The following is a 22,365-nucleotide window of genomic DNA, read 5'->3' on the forward strand; positions in this document are numbered from 1 at the left end:
GACCTCCTTCGACTTTTATAGTTACACTCTTTCCATGACTGAATCTATAAATTATTTACATTTTTGCTAGTAGCAGTCTAGCGAGTTTAGTTGATGAGGCTTCTTTTTACTTTATCCTAAATTCCTAAGCACGCTTATGCCAACTATGTAAACTCAATTTTAGTTTAGTTGATGGTATGTTTATAAAATCCAATGGGTTGTTTATACTTTATAAAATCCAATGGGTAGTGGATTCAGTTTTTAGAGCTGTTCGTGTTTGGTAATGAACTTTCGGTGAGTACCCTGGGCAAGATATGACTGCATTATTAGTAATGGGTTTATAATTCTGTTTTGGCAGCATGCAGAGTTAAGCATGTAGTTTCAATTAGTCAGTTAGTTTCTGTTAGCAATTTAACTCCATGCAAACCATTCTATTGATCAACACTTTGATTTTATGTAAGTCTGAACTCTGAATAAATAGAAAGGAAAACTGAAAAGCTGTTGTTCTTTGGGCAGCACCAAAACTCTGCATCCGTACCATGGGAGAAAACAGTGGCTGGCTTGGCATCATTATGTTTGAAAACTCTGCTGCATTGCAACATTAGGTAGTACGGGTGGCATCCATAGAAAAACTTTGTTGTATTAAATAATGTTTTTTCGTTGGCATCCATAGAACAGTTGTCATCATTAAGTAGTACGATCTGCATTGCAACTATATTTTCTCTGTGCATTAGATAATGTTTTTTCGTTGGCATCCATAGAAAAACTCTACTGTTCAATGCATCCTTGCCATCGTTGTCGAGGTAACTGTGCTAGCAACTAGCAAGTCTGTAGACATTGCACTGCTCGTGTGAACTATTTGCTTGTGTCTTAAAAAATGAAAAAGATTGGTGGATGTTTGCACTATGTATTTTTATTGGACATTCATGTTTGCTCTGCTTTTTCATATGGTAGATGGGTGATACATTTGACAAGGCAAATTAGACAGATCCATACAACAATACTACATTATGTGACCTTTGTGTTGAGCAAATAAAGGCTAGTAATAGGGTTAATGGCTTCATGACTACCAGAGGCTACCATGTCATAACTGAGAAGTATTATCTAAGAACTGGTTTAAGACATTCTAAAACTCAGTTGAAAAATAAATGGGATCAGTAGAAGCGTCTCTATAGTTTTTGGTTGTGGCTCAACAAACAAACGGGTCTTGGCCGGGCAAATGGTACTGTTGTTGCTGATGAAGCTTTCTAGAGGGAACACACAAAGGTACTCATGAAGCCTGCCTTCTGTTTATGTTTTTTTGACACACAAAGGTACTAATCATTCTGAATTTTGCAAGAATCATTCGGAATGGAAGAAGTTACAATAAGAACCACATGAAAACCTTGATCAACTTCAACAAATGTATGAGCACACGTATGAGCACACTGTTGTTGATGGTTCATTGTTTTGTATTCCTGGAGAGCATATGAATGAAGGTGATGACTTGGATGAGGATATTGCCAGTCCAGCTAGTGGAGCAAGAAAGAAACGAGCATGCAACACTAGTACTGCAACAAAGCCCTATGTTGAAGATTATGAGGGGAATGTGGGGAACTTTGCAATCTAATAGTGCTACTGCAAAAATGGTTCTACAGGGAAAATTAAGGACAGAGTCCATCAAGAATGCGATGAATCTGGTTAAGAAATGTGGTGCACCAGAAGGAAGTGTTGAGCATTACATGGCTACAAAATTGTTCATGAAAGCTGAAAACTGAGATATGTTCTTTACTTTTGAATCAAATGAAGGAAGGTTATCTTGGTTAAAGAGAAATTGTCAGGACTATGGGTTGTATTGAGTTGGGAGTTATCATGAGTGTGTCATAAACCTTTTATGTACTACTGTCTTGAACTATTTTATGTAGTATTGTCGTAGACCTTCTATGTGTGTATGTTGTCAGAAACCTTTTATGTACGGCTTCATGAACCTTTTATATACTATTGTCATGAACCTTCTATGTGTGTCTATTGTCATGAACATTTTATGTACTACCATCATGAACATTTTATGAATCTTCTATGTGTTTCAAATCATATGCATGTGCCTTGAATGATTAAGTTTGATGATCTGTTATTATTGTCTATGTAGATTGATTTTTTTTCCAAATGATGAAGATGAGACAGATGAAAGAGTTGAGGTGGCTCTTGCTGAATTTTAGATGATGGAACACTATGGTGCCTTCATGTATGCATTTGGTATGTATTATGACGCTACCTTATTTAATAAAAGAAGTCGTAGAACCTCAAGTCACTTGATATGATTGGGTAGTGAGGACACTTAATGATCATAGAGAGTGCTTTAATATGTTTTGAAAGTCGTCTAGAGGGGGGTGAATAGGCGGAAACTGAAATTTACAACTTTAAGCACACTATAAGCTAGGGTTAGCGTTAGAATAAAATCCGAGTTCGGGTGAGAGGGAAAAACAAATCAACCAAGAAAATAAAGCGGATGACATGGTGATTTGTTTTACCGAGGTTCGGTTCTAAAGAACCTAGTCCCCGTTGAGGTGGTCACAAAGACTGAGTCTCTTTCAACCATTTCCCTCTCTCAAACGGTCACTTAGATCGAGTGAGGCTTCTTCCTTAATCCCACGGGTCACTTAGACCCCGCAAGGACCACCTGTCACACCCGGTTTTAGAAGGCAAACCGAATGCGAACCATGTACGTGCCAGGATCAGTTATTCACGTACACAGCAGTTACATAACATGGACATCATCACACAGTGCTCAAAATAGTATTAAAAGGGAATAATAGTTGATTACATCATACGTCTGAGACGTCCATATAGTTCTTACAATAAATCAAAGTGCGGAAAAGAAACATAGATAACTGCGGCCTTCACAGGCAGCCGACTGGGGGTTGCCGCTAACCCACTCCTAGAACTCGTCGTAGTCTTGGAACTCCTGGAAGTCTCCTTCCAAAGCTTCATCTTCGCCTGAGCAGTGGTTGCAATGCTGACAACCTGGGGATGGGGGGGTTTGGTGTGTAGAGCAAGGGTGAGTACACATCAACATACTCAGCAAGTATCCTGTTTGGCTGTAGTGGACTAGCTTTATGTGGGGATAAGTCAAGCAGTTGCTTTTAGTTGGTCAGATTATTACTTACTAGTAGAAAGCCAAGTTTTAGCATTACCCAAGTTATTAACCCGATGTACCCTTTCCAAACGGAAAGAATACCACTTACCAGCACCATAGTCATAACCAACACCATCGATTCTCATAGCCACCTGTACCACAATGTCTCTGATCAAGTACCACTAATCACTGGAGCTCCCTTGGCCGCTCATAACCGCGAGCACGGCTGATATATCAGTTTTCAAACACTCTGCAGAGGTTGTGCACTTTACCCACAAGCCGTGATTCCCTTTCTGCCCGAAGAGAGCTACTCCCCATTGACCACTACCTAGGTGGCCTAGCAGGGCATCACTACGTAGCCTTTACAAAGATTCCCCGGGGCTGTAGCCACCCGTTAGGTTTCCTAAATGTACCGCACTCCTTCCCAAGGGACAAATCAACCTTGGCAGAGCGAGCCGCATACACCGAGCCCCATTGACGGCACGACGGCTAAGTGAACTACATCCCGGATCCTCTAATTATTCAGCTAAGGGCACCCCATTCTACCCTCATGGTTGCACTGTTTTCCCGGGCGGTCATCCATAGAACAGGTCCTTACGGAGAGGCACTCGAGAAACCGCTCGAGCCCCCTTAAGCCACAAGTACAACATCATAATAAGAGAAGGGAAAACAGCGTATCATAGATAATCTCATCATGTTCATTGATTAGAGTTGAGCAATAGCATAAAGCTAACTAATAATAATAATAATAATCCAACCCAGATAGGTAAACAAGGACATGGACAACAAAAGCTAGTCAATCCTTAGGTATAAATGTGTAATGAGGGAGGTGAATTAAATAATGAATAGGACAGAGATAGGTCAAAGGACACTTGCCTCCACCAACCGACTGCTGCTCAGGGGCTTCTCCTGCGAGTTCCTCGGGCTCTTCGACCGGATCGTTCTCTATGCGATTGCAAGCATACATACATTCATCCATTCAAATTGGGAAACAAACAGTACATCATACAAGGGAACAAATAAAGTGAATATGCATCAAGTATGACATTCGATATCGCATTCATTATGGTTAGAAAGAAACGGGAAAAGGTCTCGCAGGGGTTAAAGCTTATGCACTAACGATTAGTTACAATTGGTTCTAACAAAAGAATTTAGTTATATGCACTAATGGGAACCTAGTCATTTTTAGTTGATCAATATTGAACTGGATAAACAATTGATTATATGAATCAACTAGCGTAACGGAATTCCAAATTAAATTTCCTGTTTCAATAACATGAACAATGATTAACCTGCCTAAAATAAAACACATACCAGTAATAAAAATAAAATGAAAATAAAAAAAGAGGGGGGCGGTTGAACCGGCCTGGGGCAGGGGCGGCTGGGCAGGGCGCGAGCGCGGGGCAGGGGGGCGGCCGAGCTGGGGCGCGCAGGGGGCGGCCGGGCTGGGCGGCCGAACCGGCGGGGGGGGGGGGGGGGCGAGCTGGGCGGGCGGGCGGCCGAACCGGCCAGGGGGCGGGGCAGGGCGCGCAGGGGCGGCGGCGGCGGCCAGGCGGCCGAGCTGGGCAGCGGTTGGGCCGGGGAGGGGGAGGGAGGAGAGGAGGGGGAGAGGGAAGGGAGGAGAGGGGGAGGGGGACCTCACCGGGGACGGGGACGGGCGGCCGAGCTGCAGGGGGCGGCGGCTAGGGCAGGGGGGCGGCGGCTGGGGTGGGGAAGAGAGAGAATGAGAGGGAGGGAGAGGGGTTTTGGGAAAAATAAAGGGAGGGGGCGGCATGGGCCAACTGGGCCCAAAGGGGCGCGCGGGGGGCGGCTGGGCCGGCCAGGGCGTGGCCCACGGCGCGGGGGAGAGAAAAGGAAGAGGGAGAGAAAGAAAAAAAGAAAAAGAAAAAAAAGAAAAGGTTTTTCTTCTTTTCGAAATCCGATCTTCTTAGATGAATGCACTTACATTCCTAAGCAATCAAAGAATGCATAGTTCGGCATGGTGCATCAAACAACATAAGGTAATTTAGGGTTTTTCTTTACACGGGAATCCCAAGCCGAACCCCGCTAAAACTTTGGAAAAGGTCAAAGTTTAGCGAGGGAACGAGAAAAGAAAAGAGTAACGCCCGAATTTGGTGAGAGAAAAGAAGAAAAAAATCTACCCCCAAATTCAGGGCGTTACACCACCACACAATTGGTGTCTCTTGCCTCGCTTACAAAGCTTGAGAGTAAGAAGTGAGAAAGAAAAGAAACCCAAACCAAGCAAACAAGAGCAACAAGAAACACAAGAACGATCATCTCACAAGTCCTATAACACTAGAATTGAATTGGGGACTTTGATCGGATCAGAGGCTTTGATTTGTGTCTTGGAGTGTTGCACTTTGCTCTTGTATTGAATGAGGAGTGATGAATGCTTGGATGGTTGGAGTAGAGGTGGTTGGGGAGTATTTATAGCCCTCAACCACCAAAACAACCGTTGGGGGTGACTGCTGTCGATGGGCGCACCGGACAGTCCGGTGCGCCACCGGACACTGTCCGGTGCGTCAGCCACGTCACCCAATCGTTAGGGTTCGGACGCAGACGACCGTTGGAGGCTTTGTCTTCTAGTGGCACCTGACAGTACGGTGCCGCACTGGACAGGTACTGTTCACTGTTCGGTGCGCCTCTGACTTCTGTTCTGACTTCTGCCGCGTACTGTAGCGCTGTCAGGGCACTGTGCAGTCGACCGTTGCGCTGGAGAGCCGTTGATCCGCTTGGTGCACCGGACAGTCTGGTGAATTATAGCAGAGTGGCGCTGGAGAAACCCGAAGGTGAAGAGTTCGCAGCTGTACGGTCCTGGTGCACCGGACATAGTCCGGTGGCACACCGGACAGTCCGGTGCACCAGACCAGGGCACACATGGGTTCCTTTGCTCCTTTCTTTTTGAACCCCTTTCTTTAATCTTTTTATTGGTTTGTGTTGAACCTTTATGCACCTGTAGAATATGTAATCTAGAGCAAACTAGTTAGTCCAATTATTTGTATTTGGCATTCAACCACCAAATTTATTTATAAAAAATATTTGACCCTATTTCCCTTTCATGTTTAGAATGAGTAAGCATGTATTTGAAAGCCTTCATGATGTGCTCACATCAACATGTCATATGAGCTCCATAGAAGCTTTAGCCATGTTTTTGTGGATCATTGGTGCTCCTCAGTCAATTAGACAACTGACAATCGTTTTGAGAGGTCAAAAGACACAACTAGTAGAGAATTTGAGGAAGTGTTACATTGTGTTTATAAGATGTCTGATGATATCATTAAACCAAAAGATCCAAAATTTTCTATTGTATACCTAAGAGTACAAGCTCCCCAATTTTCACCGTATTTCGATAAATGTATTGGAGCTATAGATGGGACACATGTGCGTGTTGTTGTCCCATCATCGAAGGCGCTGCAACATACAGGGCGTCATGGGTATACAACTCATAATGTAATGGCCATATGTGACTCTGATATGATGTTTACCTTTATGGTTGTCGGATGGCCAGGGTCAGTTCATGATATGAGAGTGTTTAATGATGCTCTGCGCAAATATAGTGATAAATTTCTTCATCCTCCTCCTGGTAAACATATATACTACAAAGTTATTTTATGCTCATGGCTTTTCTCATTTTCTAATGGTCTAACTTTTTGTAGGAAAATTTTTATCTTGTTGACTCGGGATACCCTAACCGTGAAGGCTACCTAGCTCCTTACAAGGGAACTAAGTATCATATACCAGAGTTTTGATAAGACCCTATACCAAGTGGGAAGGCATTATTCAATTTTGCCACGCGTCTCTTTGCAACGTCATCGAGCGTTTGTTTGGCATGTTGAAGATGAAAGGGAGAATCTTGTTGCACTCACCATCGTACCCAATGATAGAGCAAACAAAAATTATACTTGTGTGCATGCCCCTCCATAACTTTATTAGGGAAAGCGCTATGGTGGATGCGGATTTTGAAATGTGTGACGATGATGAGAACAATATACCGATTCAGAACAATAATTTGTTTGAAGAAGACTGTGAAGAAGCACAAGGCATGAACATTTTTCGAGACAACATTGCAAATGTGTTGTTCATCATGAGAGGGTGTCAACTTGGACATGTTATTTATGTTTACAAAGTAGTTCATTTTGTATTGCTATGAGACAAGTTTCTATACATTTTCATAAACGGTTGTACATTTTCATAATGGCTGTTTTTTGGAGAAAAAATGAGATTGAGATGGGGCAGCTGAAATGGACGGTTGTACAACTAAAATCAAATATTGATTAGATAAAAAACGACTGAAATCTAATGAACGACTAAACAGCTAAAATGAATAGATGCTTTGGCTAAATTGAACTGCTAGGTTGACCTAAAAGAATGGCTGCTTCGGCCAAACTGAACTGCTAGGTTGACCTATTAGCTATAATCCAAATAACACCAAACTAATAGTTAGCTAACTATTTTTGCTAGCAACTTATTAGTTAGCTAATTATTAGCTCTAGTGCATTCAAACACCTCCTAAGTAGTTATGATAAAATTAGCTCTAGCAAACATCTATATCTATATCATTATATAATTCACCAGTAAAACTTTACTAATACCCTGTTTGGAAGCAATCCTTAAAAACTAGTTTTTATTTTTTTAGCTAGGAGAGGTCATCTTCTTGGTTCTTAAGAAACTGAGAATCTAATTACTATAAACTGATCCATAAAGTAGTATGTTTGGAACCAACTCAATTTCTATAAACCAGTTTCTTAAAAATCGTGTGCTTCCAAACAGGACATAAACCCACCAAACTAAATCACTCCAGCCACGTAACCTACATTAAATCCACCAAACAAATTGCTCAGACTTAACACACCATCGTTAAATACCACTTTCTCTTACTCACTCAAATATAATGAACAATATTATTTGGATCATCTATCAACCCTCCCTCCCCTGCGTCCCCGTCGCCTCCTTCCCTCACTCGCGCTGCCGCTGTCAACCCATCCACTCGTGTCGCCGCCATCGTCATCGACCCATCCCTTCTCCAGAATTGTAGCGTTAGCTTGAACTATATGCTAGTAACGAAAAGGCGAGCAATACAACTCGAGCTAATAAGGTATGTATATTATCATCCACATCTGTGTAATTATTAAGTGAAACTAATGCGAATTAATACTATTTTTCTGCTCGATATCCACCTGTTGTTCCTAACTCGCCTAAATTAACCAAGCTCATGGCTCCACTAAAACCACTAACTTTGGTAGAAAATGACTTAAGCCTTGTTTGAAAGCAACCTATGTTTTTAAAATAAAGTTTCTAGAAATTAGTTTATGAAAAAAAACTAATTAATGGTGTTTGGAATCACCACAGTTTTTATAAATTGCTTTTAGCTAGGAGAGGCTAATTTCGTGATTTTAAGAAAACTAAGAATTTAGTTTCTATAAACTAAGATATAAACTAGTATGTTAGAATTAACTCAGTTTTTATAAACCAGTTTCTTTTAAGGGCTAGTTTGAGAACTATATTTTTTAAGAGATTTTTATTTTCCTAAGAAAAAATAAACTAATTTTTATTGAAAATTAAAAATCACGTGAGAAATTGAGGTTCCTAAACTAGCTCAACAGTGGGGTTTTTCGACATATACGAATGAACTAATGTTGGAGCCTTCTCCACCAGAGCACGCACCAACCCTCTCTCTGAAAAACACACGCACCAAACCCAACACCGCTGCACCGTGCATTCCGCCTACCCCTCCTCCCTTCCATCACCGCTTGCATTTATTAACCACCTCCCCTCCCCAGCGACATCTCGTGTCTCTGTTGGGAGCTCCTTCAACATCTCGTCTCTCTCATCCTCCGACGCCATCCGCTCCCGGCCCGGCCGAGCCGCGCGTTGTGTATGGTACAAACCGCAAACCTTCTCTCTCTAATCGATGCTGGTACCTGAGACCGGTTGCGGAACTTTGCCGCCCAGCCTCCTGCATTGCGTATTTGCATGCTTGGTGTTCGCTTGTTTGTCTGGCACCAGATCGGGTCTGAAGGCGAGAACGCCAGACGGCCAGATAATATTGTCCTTGTGATGTTTCTCATTTCATTACCGTCCCCGGGTGATCCGAAGTTGGTCTATTTAGCGTGACAATATATTCAATTTAGTAGCTTAATTGAACTTGCTCTAGGGTAAATTGGCCTGTTTGCTCCCTGATGTGCAGATGAAAAAAAATATACATTATGCTCCACCAGATTTTGGTCATCTTCTTGCAAAAGGACAGTATCCTATGCGTTGGGATCTTGGTGCATGTTTGCTGATCTCCTTGCTTTATCTATACATATTACGTCCGTTGATTTCATTAGTGAAATGGTATCCTATTTTTAGTAAAGGAATGTGCTCTTCTCTCCTGTTTTGTGTTGGGATGATTAAGATATTATATATAGTGGTAACAGATAAATTACCAGTAGATTCAACTAAATGCAGCGTTCCTTCTTTCTTGATTGCAAGGATGTGCTTAGTAATATAGCATGTGCCACGCTGATCTGAGCTCTCAATTGTTTGTACACGCACGGTGGCATTTGTCAACACGCTTTCAGTTTCTGTGTTGTAATTGTTTAATATGATATATTTTCTCATGCATATATGGATCCACACAATTATTTATGAACTGACAACCAATTGCGCCCACGTGCACATGGAACTATTTTCATGGTGCTTTGGAAAATCGATTCCTGCTTCTTGGCTGAATGTTTCTTTTCTTTTTGCAATACTAATTTCAACTTCTTATAGTTAAAAATTTTGTGTCGTGTTCCCATTGTGTGGCATGTAAATCTTCATCATTAACTGCGAAAATTAATTAGCTTTGCTCTGTTTGAATGCAATTCATATCTGCAGCATTAGTTTGATCTTTCAGCATGTTGTCAGCTCTAATCCTGTTTAGTCACTTTGCTCTTACAACAGGATTCCAAAAGCAATCATACAGGGGCTATGGCGAGGCCTTACAAACCTAAGAATATCCTCATTACAGGAGCTGCTGGTTTTATCGCCTCCCATGTCGCAATCCGCATTACCAAGAAGTACCCCGATTACAAGATTATCGTCCTTGACAAACTTGACTACTGCTCTAATCTGAAGAACCTGCTTCCTGTGAGCTCATCACCAAACTTCAAGTTTGTGAAGGGTGATATTGCAAGTGTTGATCTTGTCAACTTCCTTCTTGTCACAGAGAACATTGATACCATAATGCACTTCGCGGCCCAGACACATGTCGACAATTCATTTGGGAATTCTTTCGAATTTACCAAGAACAATATTTATGGTACACATGTACTTCTTGAGGCCTGCAGGATTAGTGGCCAGATCAAGAGGTTCATCCATGTCAGCACTGATGAGGTCTATGGGGAGACTGACGAGGATGCAGTTGTTGGCAACCATGAAGCATCACAGCTGCTTCCTACAAACCCATATGCAGCCACCAAAGCGGGAGCGGAGATGCTTGTAATGGCATATGGGAGATCCTATGGACTGCCAGTTATCACTACTCGGGGAAACAATGTCTATGGCCCAAATCAGTTCCCTGAGAAGCTTATCCCAAAGTTCATTCTCTTGGCCATGAGAGGGGAGCCCCTCCCTATCCATGGTGATGGAGTCAATGTCCGTAGCTACCTCTATTGTGAGGATGTTGCGGAGGCATTTGAGGTCATTCTTCATCATGGAGAAGTTGGACATGTTTATAATATTGGAACAAAAAGGGAGAGGACAGTGCTTGATGTGGCAAAAGATGTTTGCAGACTCTTCAATCTTGAACCTGACAAAGTCATCATGTTTGTCGAGAACAGACCTTTTAATGACCAGAGGTATTTCTTGGACGATGAGAAGCTCAAGAGCCTTGGATGGGCTGAGCGCACCCCATGGGAAGAAGGCTTAAAAAAGACAATGGAGTGGTATGTAGCAAATTCTGATTATTGGGGTGATGTTTCTGGGGCCTTACTGCCTCATCCAAGGACATTGATGATGCCAGGGTGCGAGGGGTCTGAGGAGATTAAAGGAATACTCAGCCGGTTTAATAACATTCAAACAAAGGTCGGTTCAACATCAGATAATGCTCCAGAACCGCATGCCTTCAAGTTCTTGATATATGGCAGGACAGGATGGATCGGCGGACTTCTTGGGAAAATATGTGAGAAGAAAGGAATTCCATATGAATATGGAAATGGCCGCTTGCAAGAGCGTTCTTCACTCGTCCTAGACATCCAAACTATTAAGCCAACACATGTCTTCAATGCCGCTGGTGTGACTGGAAGGCCCAATGTTGATTGGTGTGAATCGCACAAGCCGGACACCATCCGTACCAATGTTGTGGGCACCTTGAATCTAGCAGATGTATGTAGGAAGCATGGCTTATTGATGATGAACTATGCCACTGGGTGCATATTTGAATACGATGCACATCATCCTGAAGGGTCAGGTATCGGCTTCAAAGAGGAAGATACACCAAATTTTACTGGTTCGTTCTACTCGAAGACGAAGGCAATGGTAAGTCGGTAAATGCTTGTTACCCTTGCAACTGTTACTTTTGTCTCAACTCCTAAGTTGACATATTTCATGTTTCGAATAGTGAAAGAAACAAGTGGCTATTCTTTCTTGAAAAATGCAGGTCGAGGAGTTATTGAAGGAGTATGAGAACGTCTGCACTCTGCGAGTTCGGATGCCGATATCCTCTGACCTCAGCAACCCGCGGAACTTCGTGACAAAGATCAGCCGTTACAACAAGGTGGTGAACATCCCCAACAGCATGACGATATTGGACGAACTCCTGCCCATCTCAGTGGAGATGGCGAAGAGGAACCTGCGGGGCATCTATAACTTCACCAACCCCGGCGTCGTCAGCCACAACGAGATCCTAGAGATGTACAAGCAGTACATCGACCCTAGCTTCAAGTGGACAAACTTCACCCTCGAGGAGCAGGCGAAGGTCATCGTTGCTCCGCGAAGCAACAACGAGATGGACGCAACCAAGCTGAAGAACGAGTTCCCCGAGCTGCTGTCGATCAAGGACTCGTTGATCAAGTACGTCTTTGAGCCCAACAGAAAGGTGCCCACAGACTGAAGCCCGAAGGGCTGGCACAGCTGATACCGTACAACACAGCAACCATTAGTGTTAGACTATGTGTGTGGGCCAGCACTACTTTACTTTTGGGCTGTCGGTCTATTAGGGTTAGAGTCCTGTGAGTCTATATATTGTACCTCATCTCTTATACAATACATTTTTGGGCTGTGAGTCTATATATTGTCGAACAGCAGAGGAGGTCGAGGGCGGGGCTGTCCGCCCAGATCCACACCGCCGCCGCTTCTAGGGCAGGTCGTCGTGACCTGGACCTCCCCCGCACGGACATCGCTGCGGCCGCTGGACGCGGCCACTAAGTGTGTTTGGTTTGATGTCAAAGTAGGATGAGTCGGGGGCGCTATCGTCCCCTCGATTTTTTGGGATCATGCCGCCCCCAAAAATTACTTCGGTGTTCACCTCGCCCCCGCTTAACTCTCAACCAAACACTATATAAAATGTGGCTGTCTCATTCTATCCCTCTTTGTACATTCAACCAAACACACCCTAGCTAGATCCACGCGCCACCCACCGTGATCCCCTGCCCTCCTCCTCATCGGGTCAGACGCCAGCGACCCTTCCCCGCCCCATCGACCTGTGCACGTGCGGGTGTGCAGCCACGCCGCTCCGACGAACGGGTGCCCTGCTGCAGCTAGCCACGCGCGGCTAGCCATCGCCATAGCCTCGACTCATGTCCAGCGACAGAGCATCCCTGTTGGCCACCCCCTCCCTGCCCGCTCTAGTGCCTAGCAGCGCCTCTCCTTTATTGTGCTTCTCCCATCGCCGGCGTCACACCACCCTGTCATGCCCGGCGCAGGCCCTGCCTGGCTGGAAACGCCCCGTCGCCCTCCCCTTCATCGTCGCCATCGTTGGTTCCGTCGCTGCCGTAGCCTTCCTGGCCGGATCCATGTTGTTACGGCCTTCCTGCCTAGATCTGTCGTTCCTTTGGTCAGATCGTCGTCTCTTTAGCTGGATCCGTTGCTGCTGTGACCTTCCCAGCCGGATCCGCTGATACCCCTACTGTTCTGCCTCGGGCGCGTCCACCCTGACCGGCGCAGACACGTGCGCTGCCGCCGGCCTCCCTGGCGGGGCTCCTCGACGACCGGATGAATGAAGAAGCAAGAAGGCTCCCGGCCTGCTGGTGTTCTTTTGTTGTATCGCCCCGCCGACCGTTGATGCTCGAACATTGACCCCTCCCGAAGAACAGGCTATTGTTGCGTGTCTCCCGACCATAGCCACTTCGACTTCAGCTACCTTGACATCCAGGGGCTATCGTCTTCTCGGAGTCCACTCCTGTCTCTACTCTAGCCGTAACATTCGCACCCTCACGACGCTGTGACTGCGGGGGATATCAACCTGTCGACTTGTACCTTCGGCTTATACTCCAGTCTCATCGTGTGTGGTGCCCCCGTTGCGACTGCATGCGGGGAGGTCAGATTATGTGTATATGGGTCGGCACCACTGTTGAGCTGCCGATCCATTAGAGTTAGAGTCTCATAAGTCTATATATTGTACCTCGTCTTCTATGTAATACATTAAGTCCTACAGTTTCCTACAATAAGCAAAGGTTATATGAGCTAACCGCCGCAGATGATCCGTTAGAATTCTGTGAGTCGTGCGTAGCAGCATATCTCGACTATAGGTCGATTCACATCTGAATAGATGGCATAGGCAATCTGTTGATATCAGTATGGTCATTTGCCCAGTTTTGTTTTCTAGACCTATCACCTATTTGAGGAGTTAAAATGTTCAGTCTATGTATACCACCACTTTTTCATGCAGGAATGATTCTACACTACTCATGTCAATCTGCTGTCTCCTATCAGCTGAAGAGCTATTCAGTTCGTTCTTTAGCTGTAGGTTTTATTATCCTTTGTAACTCAAGGAGTAAACCATATTTTTTTTATCTTAGCTGGCACACTGAAAGGTCTTGGTTGTACCTTCCTATCCATTCCTTTTTAAAATTGTTCTCCCACCCGGTATCTTGTGAAACATGATTATGCTTCCACTTTTGCGTGATGTGTGCCTAATGATACCATGGCACATCCGGTGTTCCTTTTGACCTGTACTATTTATTGGTAGCGACCTTGTGGAGAAACCTGACCCGTATGATTGTCATGACACAGACAGTCTATTTAGTTCATCTATAAAAAAGAACATTTAGATCTAAAATTTATCATATACGTACCTATGGTTTACCGTGAAACCATTTACCTACTCTAGATCCACGCAATACCGTTTTTTTATTGGAATGGCTAGATCTATCCTAAAGAAAAAGCAATGTATTCTATACAGTCAGTCATGTTGGTGCACATGTATACAACTAAACGATCCGATGCATCCAATCAAAATCTAACGGCGACTGATATTTCATATTTAACTCCTTTCATTTAAAACATGGTAGCTATTTCATATTTAACTCCTTCCAGCTAAAATAGTAATCATCGTTGGATTTTGATTGAATGCATCAGATCGTTAGGTTACATATACATAGTTGCATCAACATGACTGATTACATAGGATATGTTCTCTAGAAACAATTACAGCCACAAGGTGATGAAGTTGGACTTGCTTATATGTTTTATTTTTTGTAGGAAAAATTAAATCCCAATTAATCATATCCTTTTAAGCATCTTGATCTTTTCACAACAGTCTCTAAAAATGTTCTAGAGTGGTTTTACGGGAGTCTCAGTGGTTGGAAGGAAGGCCGACACCTATGTTGTTTTCTAGTTATAACCCGATGTGGATGTTAAGCTTTATTGTCTACATATGACTAAATAAATGGTGATGGTTTCTCATAAGATTTCTGGGATTGAACTCGAGAGAACCGAACAACAAATGTTACAGTTTAATGGATCTGATCACTCACGGCCACACTACTGGAACATCAAATTTTTCTCTCAGCAGTTCATCAATTACCACTCTTCAAACAGCTACAAGGTCTACAAAGTTTTTTTTTTCTCAGAAATCTTATGAGAAAACATTTTTGTTAATATCAGAAATCTCAGTGCAGATACAGATCTTACAGTGCCCACCATTAAAAACTGAAGCAAAATGCTTACAATAGTTTTTTTTTTCTCTACAAGTGAAACAAGGTGCTGCGTCCTAGACTAAATTTGTGGAGATTAAAACTTCGGCCTTAGAAGAAAATAGTGGATATTCCCATAGCCAAGCACCCGACTGATACCCAAGGGCTCAATCGCTCACCTGATAAAGAAAGACATGAGAAATGTTCAGTTCTACATTCTTAACAAACAATGGATGAATTAACAATCAATGACAAATTATTGCGCAACACAGTTTGCTATCAACTAGCAAAATCAGATTTGAATAATGAGTGCCCTACTACTTGGCCTAGTTTCTCAAATTTCCATTGGGGCCGCTTTGGAACTTTGGAACGCAGGAATTTTCTAGGAATATCACAGGAATCGATTCATTTTCACAGGAAAAAAGTAGGAAATAGGAACGTTTCCTCTGTTCCAAAAGAGACCTAAATGAGTTCATCTTCTTGGACAACAAGTGTAATTCCTACTTGTTGTAAGACCTCCATTAAACAGATAGACAACAAGTGTAATTCCTTCTTGTTGTAAGACCTCCATTAAACAGATATTAACCCTTGTGCTATGGGCCAGCTTCAGCTCCAGATCCATGTAGGATTTGGAGTTTGTAGATCAAAATGGTTCAACCATGTGTTTAATCCAAAACAAAAACAAAATTGATTAGCCATACCATCAATGTGCTGCAGCACTAGCACTTTAAATTTAGATCTACAACAAAAAAATTATCAAAGAAATGAGCGCCTGCTTCACCAAAGAACCTGTGACATGTCATATGTGAATATGTGAGCAGTGTTTGTCAAAATAGGCAACAGGAATCACATGCAGAATGCAATGTAGAGGGCCTTCAAGACCCAGAGGATGGGCCCCAAGATCCAGAAGTAGTCGACACCTAGGACGAAATTGAACCCACCTAGGTTGATGCTGAAGAAGCTGATGATGAACTCCCGATCCATATGCATGGACACGTGTTGCGTGCCACGCCCTTGCAGGGAAGATGGTCACCATTGGCCACCATAACCCGCATGTTGGTGTTATCCGCCATCACCAGCTCGATGCAGCATGACCCTGGTATTGATGAACTTGTGGGTCGAGCCGCTGTCTAGGAGGGCAAGGAGCTGGTGACCATGATGTAGGCGTCAATGTGCATGGTGTCCTTGGTGCATATGCTAGTGATGGTGTGGAGGGAGATAATTGGGGCATCAGGCCCATCCTTAAGGGCCATCTCGGTGCCCTCGTCCCTGGGTGCTTCATCGAGCAAGTAGTCAGCAAACTCAAGATAGAACAGGTGTTGGCACTGGGGGGGGGGGGGGGGGGGGGGGGGAGGGGAGCACACGCACGTCGCAGTTGTAATACAACCCTTGGCAACGGCGCTCGACCATCTCAGTCGGTGTGAGGTGATAGAACTGGCGTGGGGGAGTAGACAACACCGCTATTGGATGCGGTGCGGGCAGCACAAGTGCGACCACGCCCATACCAGTTACGCGCAACGAAACAGGTAGCGCCAACGGCAGGTGATAGGGAGGCCGAGCGGCCCAATGTATAGAACTTGGCATGGTGGTTGCGGTGGTAACCTCATAGGCCCACGTCGGGTGCATGTCTGTCCACATGTCTTGTGGTTCCCGGAGCACGATGTCGTCCCAAATGTGCTCTGGAAAACCCCCGTGACCTTAGTAACCAGGTTCCCGGATCGAGGAACGGGAACGTGGTACACGGTGCGCTACTAAAACTAGGTTTTAACACTACGGGAACGAGATTGTTCCCACGTTCCCGGAACGGAACGAGGAACATGGCCACGTTCCCAGTTACTAAGCCCGTGACAAAGACGACGATCTTCTGGACTGTCAGAAGATTCGGTGTGTGGCACACCAACGCGCTGAAACTCTCTTAGTAGTCCTAGACCGTGGCGTGGAGGGGGAGCCTCACAAGTCCGACGAAACAATTGCTAGGGATGGTCAGTCGACGAACCACAGATGGCAAAGGTTCTTGAACCGCTCCCACAACATGCCCTCATCTTGCTCTAGAACATAGTATCATGTCTAGGCCACAAAGTGGTACAAAGCAAGCCAGACCTGATACGAGGCAAGTGTACATTGCAGCATTGCCCATGGAAGAACTACTTAGAATGGTTAAGCTAGTTCAGGGGGTTCCTCTTTGTCGTCATAGGTGGAGAAGCCAGGCCTGCTGAAGCGAGGAATGCCCAAACTGGCGGACGTGCCAACATCGCCTACAATGGAGGGTGTCCGCTCATATGAGAAAAGCTACCCTTGCAAAAACGTTGGCAACGGGGATGGCGAGTGAAAGTTAATCAGATGGATGGAAAGAGGGGCGAACGGGGCAGCAGTGGCTATTGCAGTGTGCAAGAGGGTAGCGAGCGGCACGACGGGCAGGGTGGATGAGGGGAAGTTGGTCTAATAGATGCTTGGTGTGGCACAGCAGGTTCAGGAAACACTCTCGGTATTCCTCGACGGTGGTGCGAAAATGGAGGCATGCCAATGCGCCCAGAGGATTGTGTTGTACCGCAGAGTCGAAGTGTTGTGGCACAACTCCTTGAAGTGAGGCCAGGAGATGGGTAGCTCCAAATTCAGCTCGAGCATATAGTACCAGGTCTGGGCAGCGCCAACCATGTGGTATGACGCAGGCCAAACTTTATCTCCCTCCAATGTGCGTTGGCTGCGGAAGAACTGGTCACATCGATTGAGCCAGCCGAAGGGGTCGTCTTTGCCATCGAAGGTGGGGAATGATAGTTTATGGAAGCGAGTGACTCCATGTGTATGGGATGGTGCTTCCAGAAATGGCCCCATGCTTGTGGAGCAGTATGGGCCTGGAATAGGTGAAGGTGAATGTGGGAAGGCTATCTGGTGGATGGGAACGGAAGGTGCTTGTGTGGTGGCAGAGGCTGGCAATGGCAGCGTGGTGAGGATCTTTGTGGCGGTGGTGATGGGGACGGAGGTGGTTTTGATGCACTCTATGCTTGGCGGTAGCGAGGGTGGCGCTGCAATTGAGTTTGTGATGAGGGAAGGGATGTCGTCGTAGCCGGACATTCCATAATAAAACTATGACAACAGCCTATTTTCGACGGCAGCCATGCGTGAGGGCAAGGATGTCATCTGGGTGGCGAAGCTGGTGAGCTGACGCTGGAGATCCACATCGGGGTATCCATTGCCTGGTGTTGGGCGACGGCGTTTGCCACCGATGTAGCATCATCGCCGCTATTTGAACCCGGCATCTCTGATACCAAATTGGTAGAACTACTACTTCTCAGGTTGTAGGAGTGTTGGACAGAGGGCCTAGGATGGAGCTTCTTGCACCCTATGGTGATTGGTTGGAGAAGAGGGATGGAGACTCAGGGAGCACAACAACAGGTTTGTTGCCTTGCTTGCCTTTTCCTTTATTTCTCTTGTCTATATATATAGGTAATACAATAATCTGGATAACCATGTTGAATCTATCCTAATTTGGTAACAAACCAAATCCTAACAACTGGTTATCCTAATCCTAACAGAACGATATCCTAACAAATTGAGCAATCCTAACAAACTGAGCAACTCTTAACAAATGGATACCTAAGGAAATCTTAACTGAGCAGGCCTTGATCTAATCCTGCTGAACTCGCCTCCTATGATAGCTAATCCCGGTCATAACATCAATGTTTTCAAATTATCTAATCGACCATAGTCACCATGGGACTGACTAGATGGCTAGTCACGATTATTCATCGACCATAGTCGGTCCTGGTCACCCATATATTCTTGTATATACCTGGACAAATATACTATATAAACCAACTAACCAAGCATCAAGACAAGTTGCTGAAATAGATAACCATTATGAGGCACCACTAAATTGAGAGGTTCGGTTGCTGGTCAGTTGCTCCTTTGCCACGAGAAGAGAAGCTTTCCTCATCCTACTCGTTGTCCCCTTTGTGATCAGGCACCGAAACAATAAATCACTCGCTAGTCAACTGCTCCTTTGCCCGTCATTTCTAATTTTCACTGTTGTATTCAGTTGGCCTTCAGCGAAAGGGCTTCTAGCCTAGTGCTTAAGGCTTCTGAGTAGCACCTCCAAGACCTGGGTTCGATTCCTCTCGAGGGCGAATTTTCTGGCTTGGTTAAAAAAAATCCCCTTGTTGTGCATCATCCGCTCTCGGGTTACGATGTCCTGTGTGACACCCTCCGGTTGGGCTGTTGCAGAGTGGACAATTGACGTCGGCCCGTTAGTGATGGGAGGCCAGGGTTCAGGGATTTTCTCGGTCAGGACCAATGTTTTGGTCTCTTCTTAATATAATACCAGGAGGGGGCGGTCATTCCCTCCCCAACAGAGTTCGTTGGCCTTCAACTCCTGTCACCGCAGCCTACATATCTTTCTTCTAACGGATGGTGGTCGATGGCGAGTTCCAGAATTGATGGGAAGGTGAAGGACCACAGCCTACAGCTCAGTTCACATTCTCACGCCCAGTCATCCAACACTTGATAACGCTTCGATTAATCATGACTAATTGTATGAATTGATTTTGGTCAGTCTAGTCGAGTCGTAGTGCCTAATCAAGGGCCGAGGACCGATAATCGTGATCACTTGATAACACTGGGAGAGAGTCGGTTCAATGTCACGGCATGGATAAGAGCTATAAGGCTCAAGGGCCAAGGCTGTTTTAAACACTTTTGATCCATTTTTCACAGGTTTTTTAATTGGCAAATCTACTTCCAACTCAAAGCATGTCAAAACAGGGGCAAACATGCAAATCTGGGAAAAGGAGGGCAAATCAGAAGTTAGAATTAATGTAGGGGCAGCCATACATTAGTCCAATAAAAGAAATGCCAGTATAAATTAAATGCAAGGAATAGAAGAGCTTTTCATCAATTCATAATGGAGATAACTTCAAGAATTTGAACAGCTACTAGGTACTGAATCTAGCAGTAAAGCACTGAATATGCACTAGTGCTATTAGCACCTTGAACCATAGTCAACCCTCCAAAGTACATATGATGTATACATGAATGTACAGCAGTAGATAAATGAAAGGGGTTATGCGGCAATCAATAGTCATCAGAAAAGTAGAAAGAATCTTTTTTTTTTTAGTTTACATGAGCCAGAAGCAGAAAAAGATGCATACCTATCCTGGCAGCTTTCCAAAAGAAACCACGGAATCTGCCATTAGAGATTATGGGGGTAAGTGAGAATATAAGAAAAACAGATGATAACTACAACTAACCATGTACAGATGTTGGTACCTTCACAGCCCTATGTTGCCTCTAAATTTGGTGGGATTCCGGCCATTAAAAAATTAAAAATAAATCTAATTGTTTAAAAGTACAGCGCGTGTCAATGATTGTAAAGAACAGGAAACAACATGCAATATCTTATTCCTTATAAGTTATAAAGTTATATGTATGGATAAAAAATATGAAGCTCAAGCTATCAACTTTGTCAAAACTGAGGTTCCCTTATTCACAAGTGCAAATCAACTGGTGTTGCCCCAAAAAAAAAGAAAGTAGACAAAAATAAAACACTTGCGCAGATCTAATACATCAATTCATTTTGGCACACCAAAGGCAGTGCAAAATAGAACAACTTTAGGTCCTGTGCTAACCAAATACCTTAGGTGTACTATGAACATCAATACCTTGCTGGTATCAATCTAGGTCAAAATAAACAATACCTTGCTGGTATCAATCAAAGTCAAAATAAATTAGCTTACTTTCTCTCACAATAAGGTTCATCCTTATTACAGGTTTTAACTATCTCTGAATCATAAGTTCAGAAAAAAATATATATCTCTGAATCAGCTCATGGATGGGCGCCTGACGGTGTTAAACACAACTCACAACAATCAGACGGTTATATCCTTCACACTGATGTTGACACTTCAATATTTTGCCACCATAACGAAAACAATTACTACAACTGAGCGTAACAGAGCGCACAAGATGGAAATTCCCAGATTCTTTGTGATTTGGTAGGGTAGCGGCGGAAGAAAGAAAATTACCCGGTGCGGTCGTTGAGGATTGCCGGGAACTGCATCTTGATGTAGGAGCAGGTGCAGATCACCAGCAACACCACGGTCAGGAAGGAGTTGAAGTTGAACAGCGCCGACTTGCAAAATCAGACACGGGAAAGTGAGTTGGGTTGCGGTAGATCGGTGGCAAGGGATGCAGAGGGTCGGGATGGATCTTACCATGGTGCTCACCTCCCTCCTTCCGCGTTGCTTGGATCCTGCAGCTGCAGCCAAGGGAAGGGACACGATTCACGAAGAGGTAGGCTGTTGCTGTTTCGGCTGTTGCTGCTGTGATGTGTGTGGGCTGTGCTGCAGCGACTGGTGATATGGGCTGGGCTCTTCTCCTCACGCACGGTTTGGATGGGTGGAATTGCTCCGACCTTTCCATTCTTAGGCCCGTTTGGCTCAAGTAGCGAAGGGCTCCCTCCGTTACCGAATCCGGAGCTGGCATCCAATCCAACCATTCGGAGTAGTGTTAACAAAATATCAAGACAAAACAAAAAAAAAATGTAATTTTACAACCTGATAACTACTAAATTCATGTAATTTATTTTAATAATAAGTCACTATATACAAACATTGTGGCACCAATAGAACATGTAGTTCATATACTAACATTATGGCACCAATAGAATATGTAGTTTATTTTATATTACATGTTACAAAATAAACTACCTATAATAGTTTATTCCAACAGGAACTCAATTACATGGAGAATAAATGCCCATTTGCAGTAAAACCAAATAATTCAAAAAATAATAAATTTAAAAATGGTTGAATCAGGTCAACGGAATCATAGCACAAAGCATTTGCAACCATGTCCGGGCAATCAACTTGTCGGCCGAACAACAATTGAAAGATAAATAGGCCTCAAAGCCAATTCTATTGAGGTTTTGGTGATTGACGACCATCACAATCATTTGAGCTAGCAAATTTGCTAAGCATATTGTCAACGTCCATAAGGAAGTAATACAAGACGATCAATTCATAACTCAGTTGGTGTGGACCGTCCATGACACCAAATTCAGATTTGGGCAGGAATTGTCAGATTAAATATATGAACTATGGTCTGTTCGAAGAAAAGGCAAGTACACTTGCGCAGACTATCCTCCTATTCAAAGTTAGGTCAACTCAAAGGTGCCAAGTTCGG

The 22,365-nt window shown here is 44.2% G+C and overlaps 2 protein-coding genes across 6 annotated transcripts; one reads left to right on the forward strand and one right to left on the reverse strand.

Moving 5' to 3' along the window:
- The first annotated feature begins 8,898 nt into the window (after positions 1 to 8,898).
- Positions 8,899 to 12,344, forward strand: sm1 (UDP-rhamnose synthase). The gene is made up of 3 exons (NM_001136825.1): positions 8,899 to 8,974; positions 10,022 to 11,596; positions 11,718 to 12,344. The coding sequence occupies exons 1-3, from the start codon at positions 8,972 to 8,974 to the stop codon at positions 12,168 to 12,170; spliced, it is 2,031 nt and encodes a 676-aa protein (NP_001130297.1). The 5' UTR covers positions 8,899 to 8,971; the 3' UTR covers positions 12,171 to 12,344.
- A 2,727-nt stretch (positions 12,345 to 15,071) lies between these two features.
- On the reverse strand, positions 15,072 to 21,618 carry LOC100275296 (protein kish). Of its 5 annotated transcripts, none has more exons than XM_008651231.2 (5): positions 21,408 to 21,618; positions 21,207 to 21,313; positions 20,334 to 20,368; positions 15,894 to 15,931; positions 15,072 to 15,371 (listed from the first exon to the last, which is right to left on the reverse strand). In XM_008651231.2, the coding sequence occupies exons 1-5, from the start codon at positions 21,601 to 21,603 to the stop codon at positions 15,304 to 15,306; spliced, it is 444 nt and encodes a 147-aa protein (XP_008649453.1). In that variant the 5' UTR covers positions 21,604 to 21,618; the 3' UTR covers positions 15,072 to 15,303. The 5 variants fall into 5 exon arrangements, with proteins under 5 accessions (XP_008649453.1, XP_035816070.1, XP_035816071.1 ...); XM_035960177.1 differs by having other exon boundaries at positions 21,396 to 21,618; XM_035960178.1 differs by having other exon boundaries at positions 15,894 to 15,981; positions 21,396 to 21,618.
- Positions 21,619 to 22,365: the final 747 nt, after the last annotated feature.

The sequence above is a fragment of the Zea mays genome, chromosome 6 (genome assembly GCF_902167145.1).
Source record: "Zea mays cultivar B73 chromosome 6, Zm-B73-REFERENCE-NAM-5.0, whole genome shotgun sequence".
Classification (NCBI taxonomy): Eukaryota; Viridiplantae; Streptophyta; class Magnoliopsida; order Poales; family Poaceae; genus Zea; species Zea mays.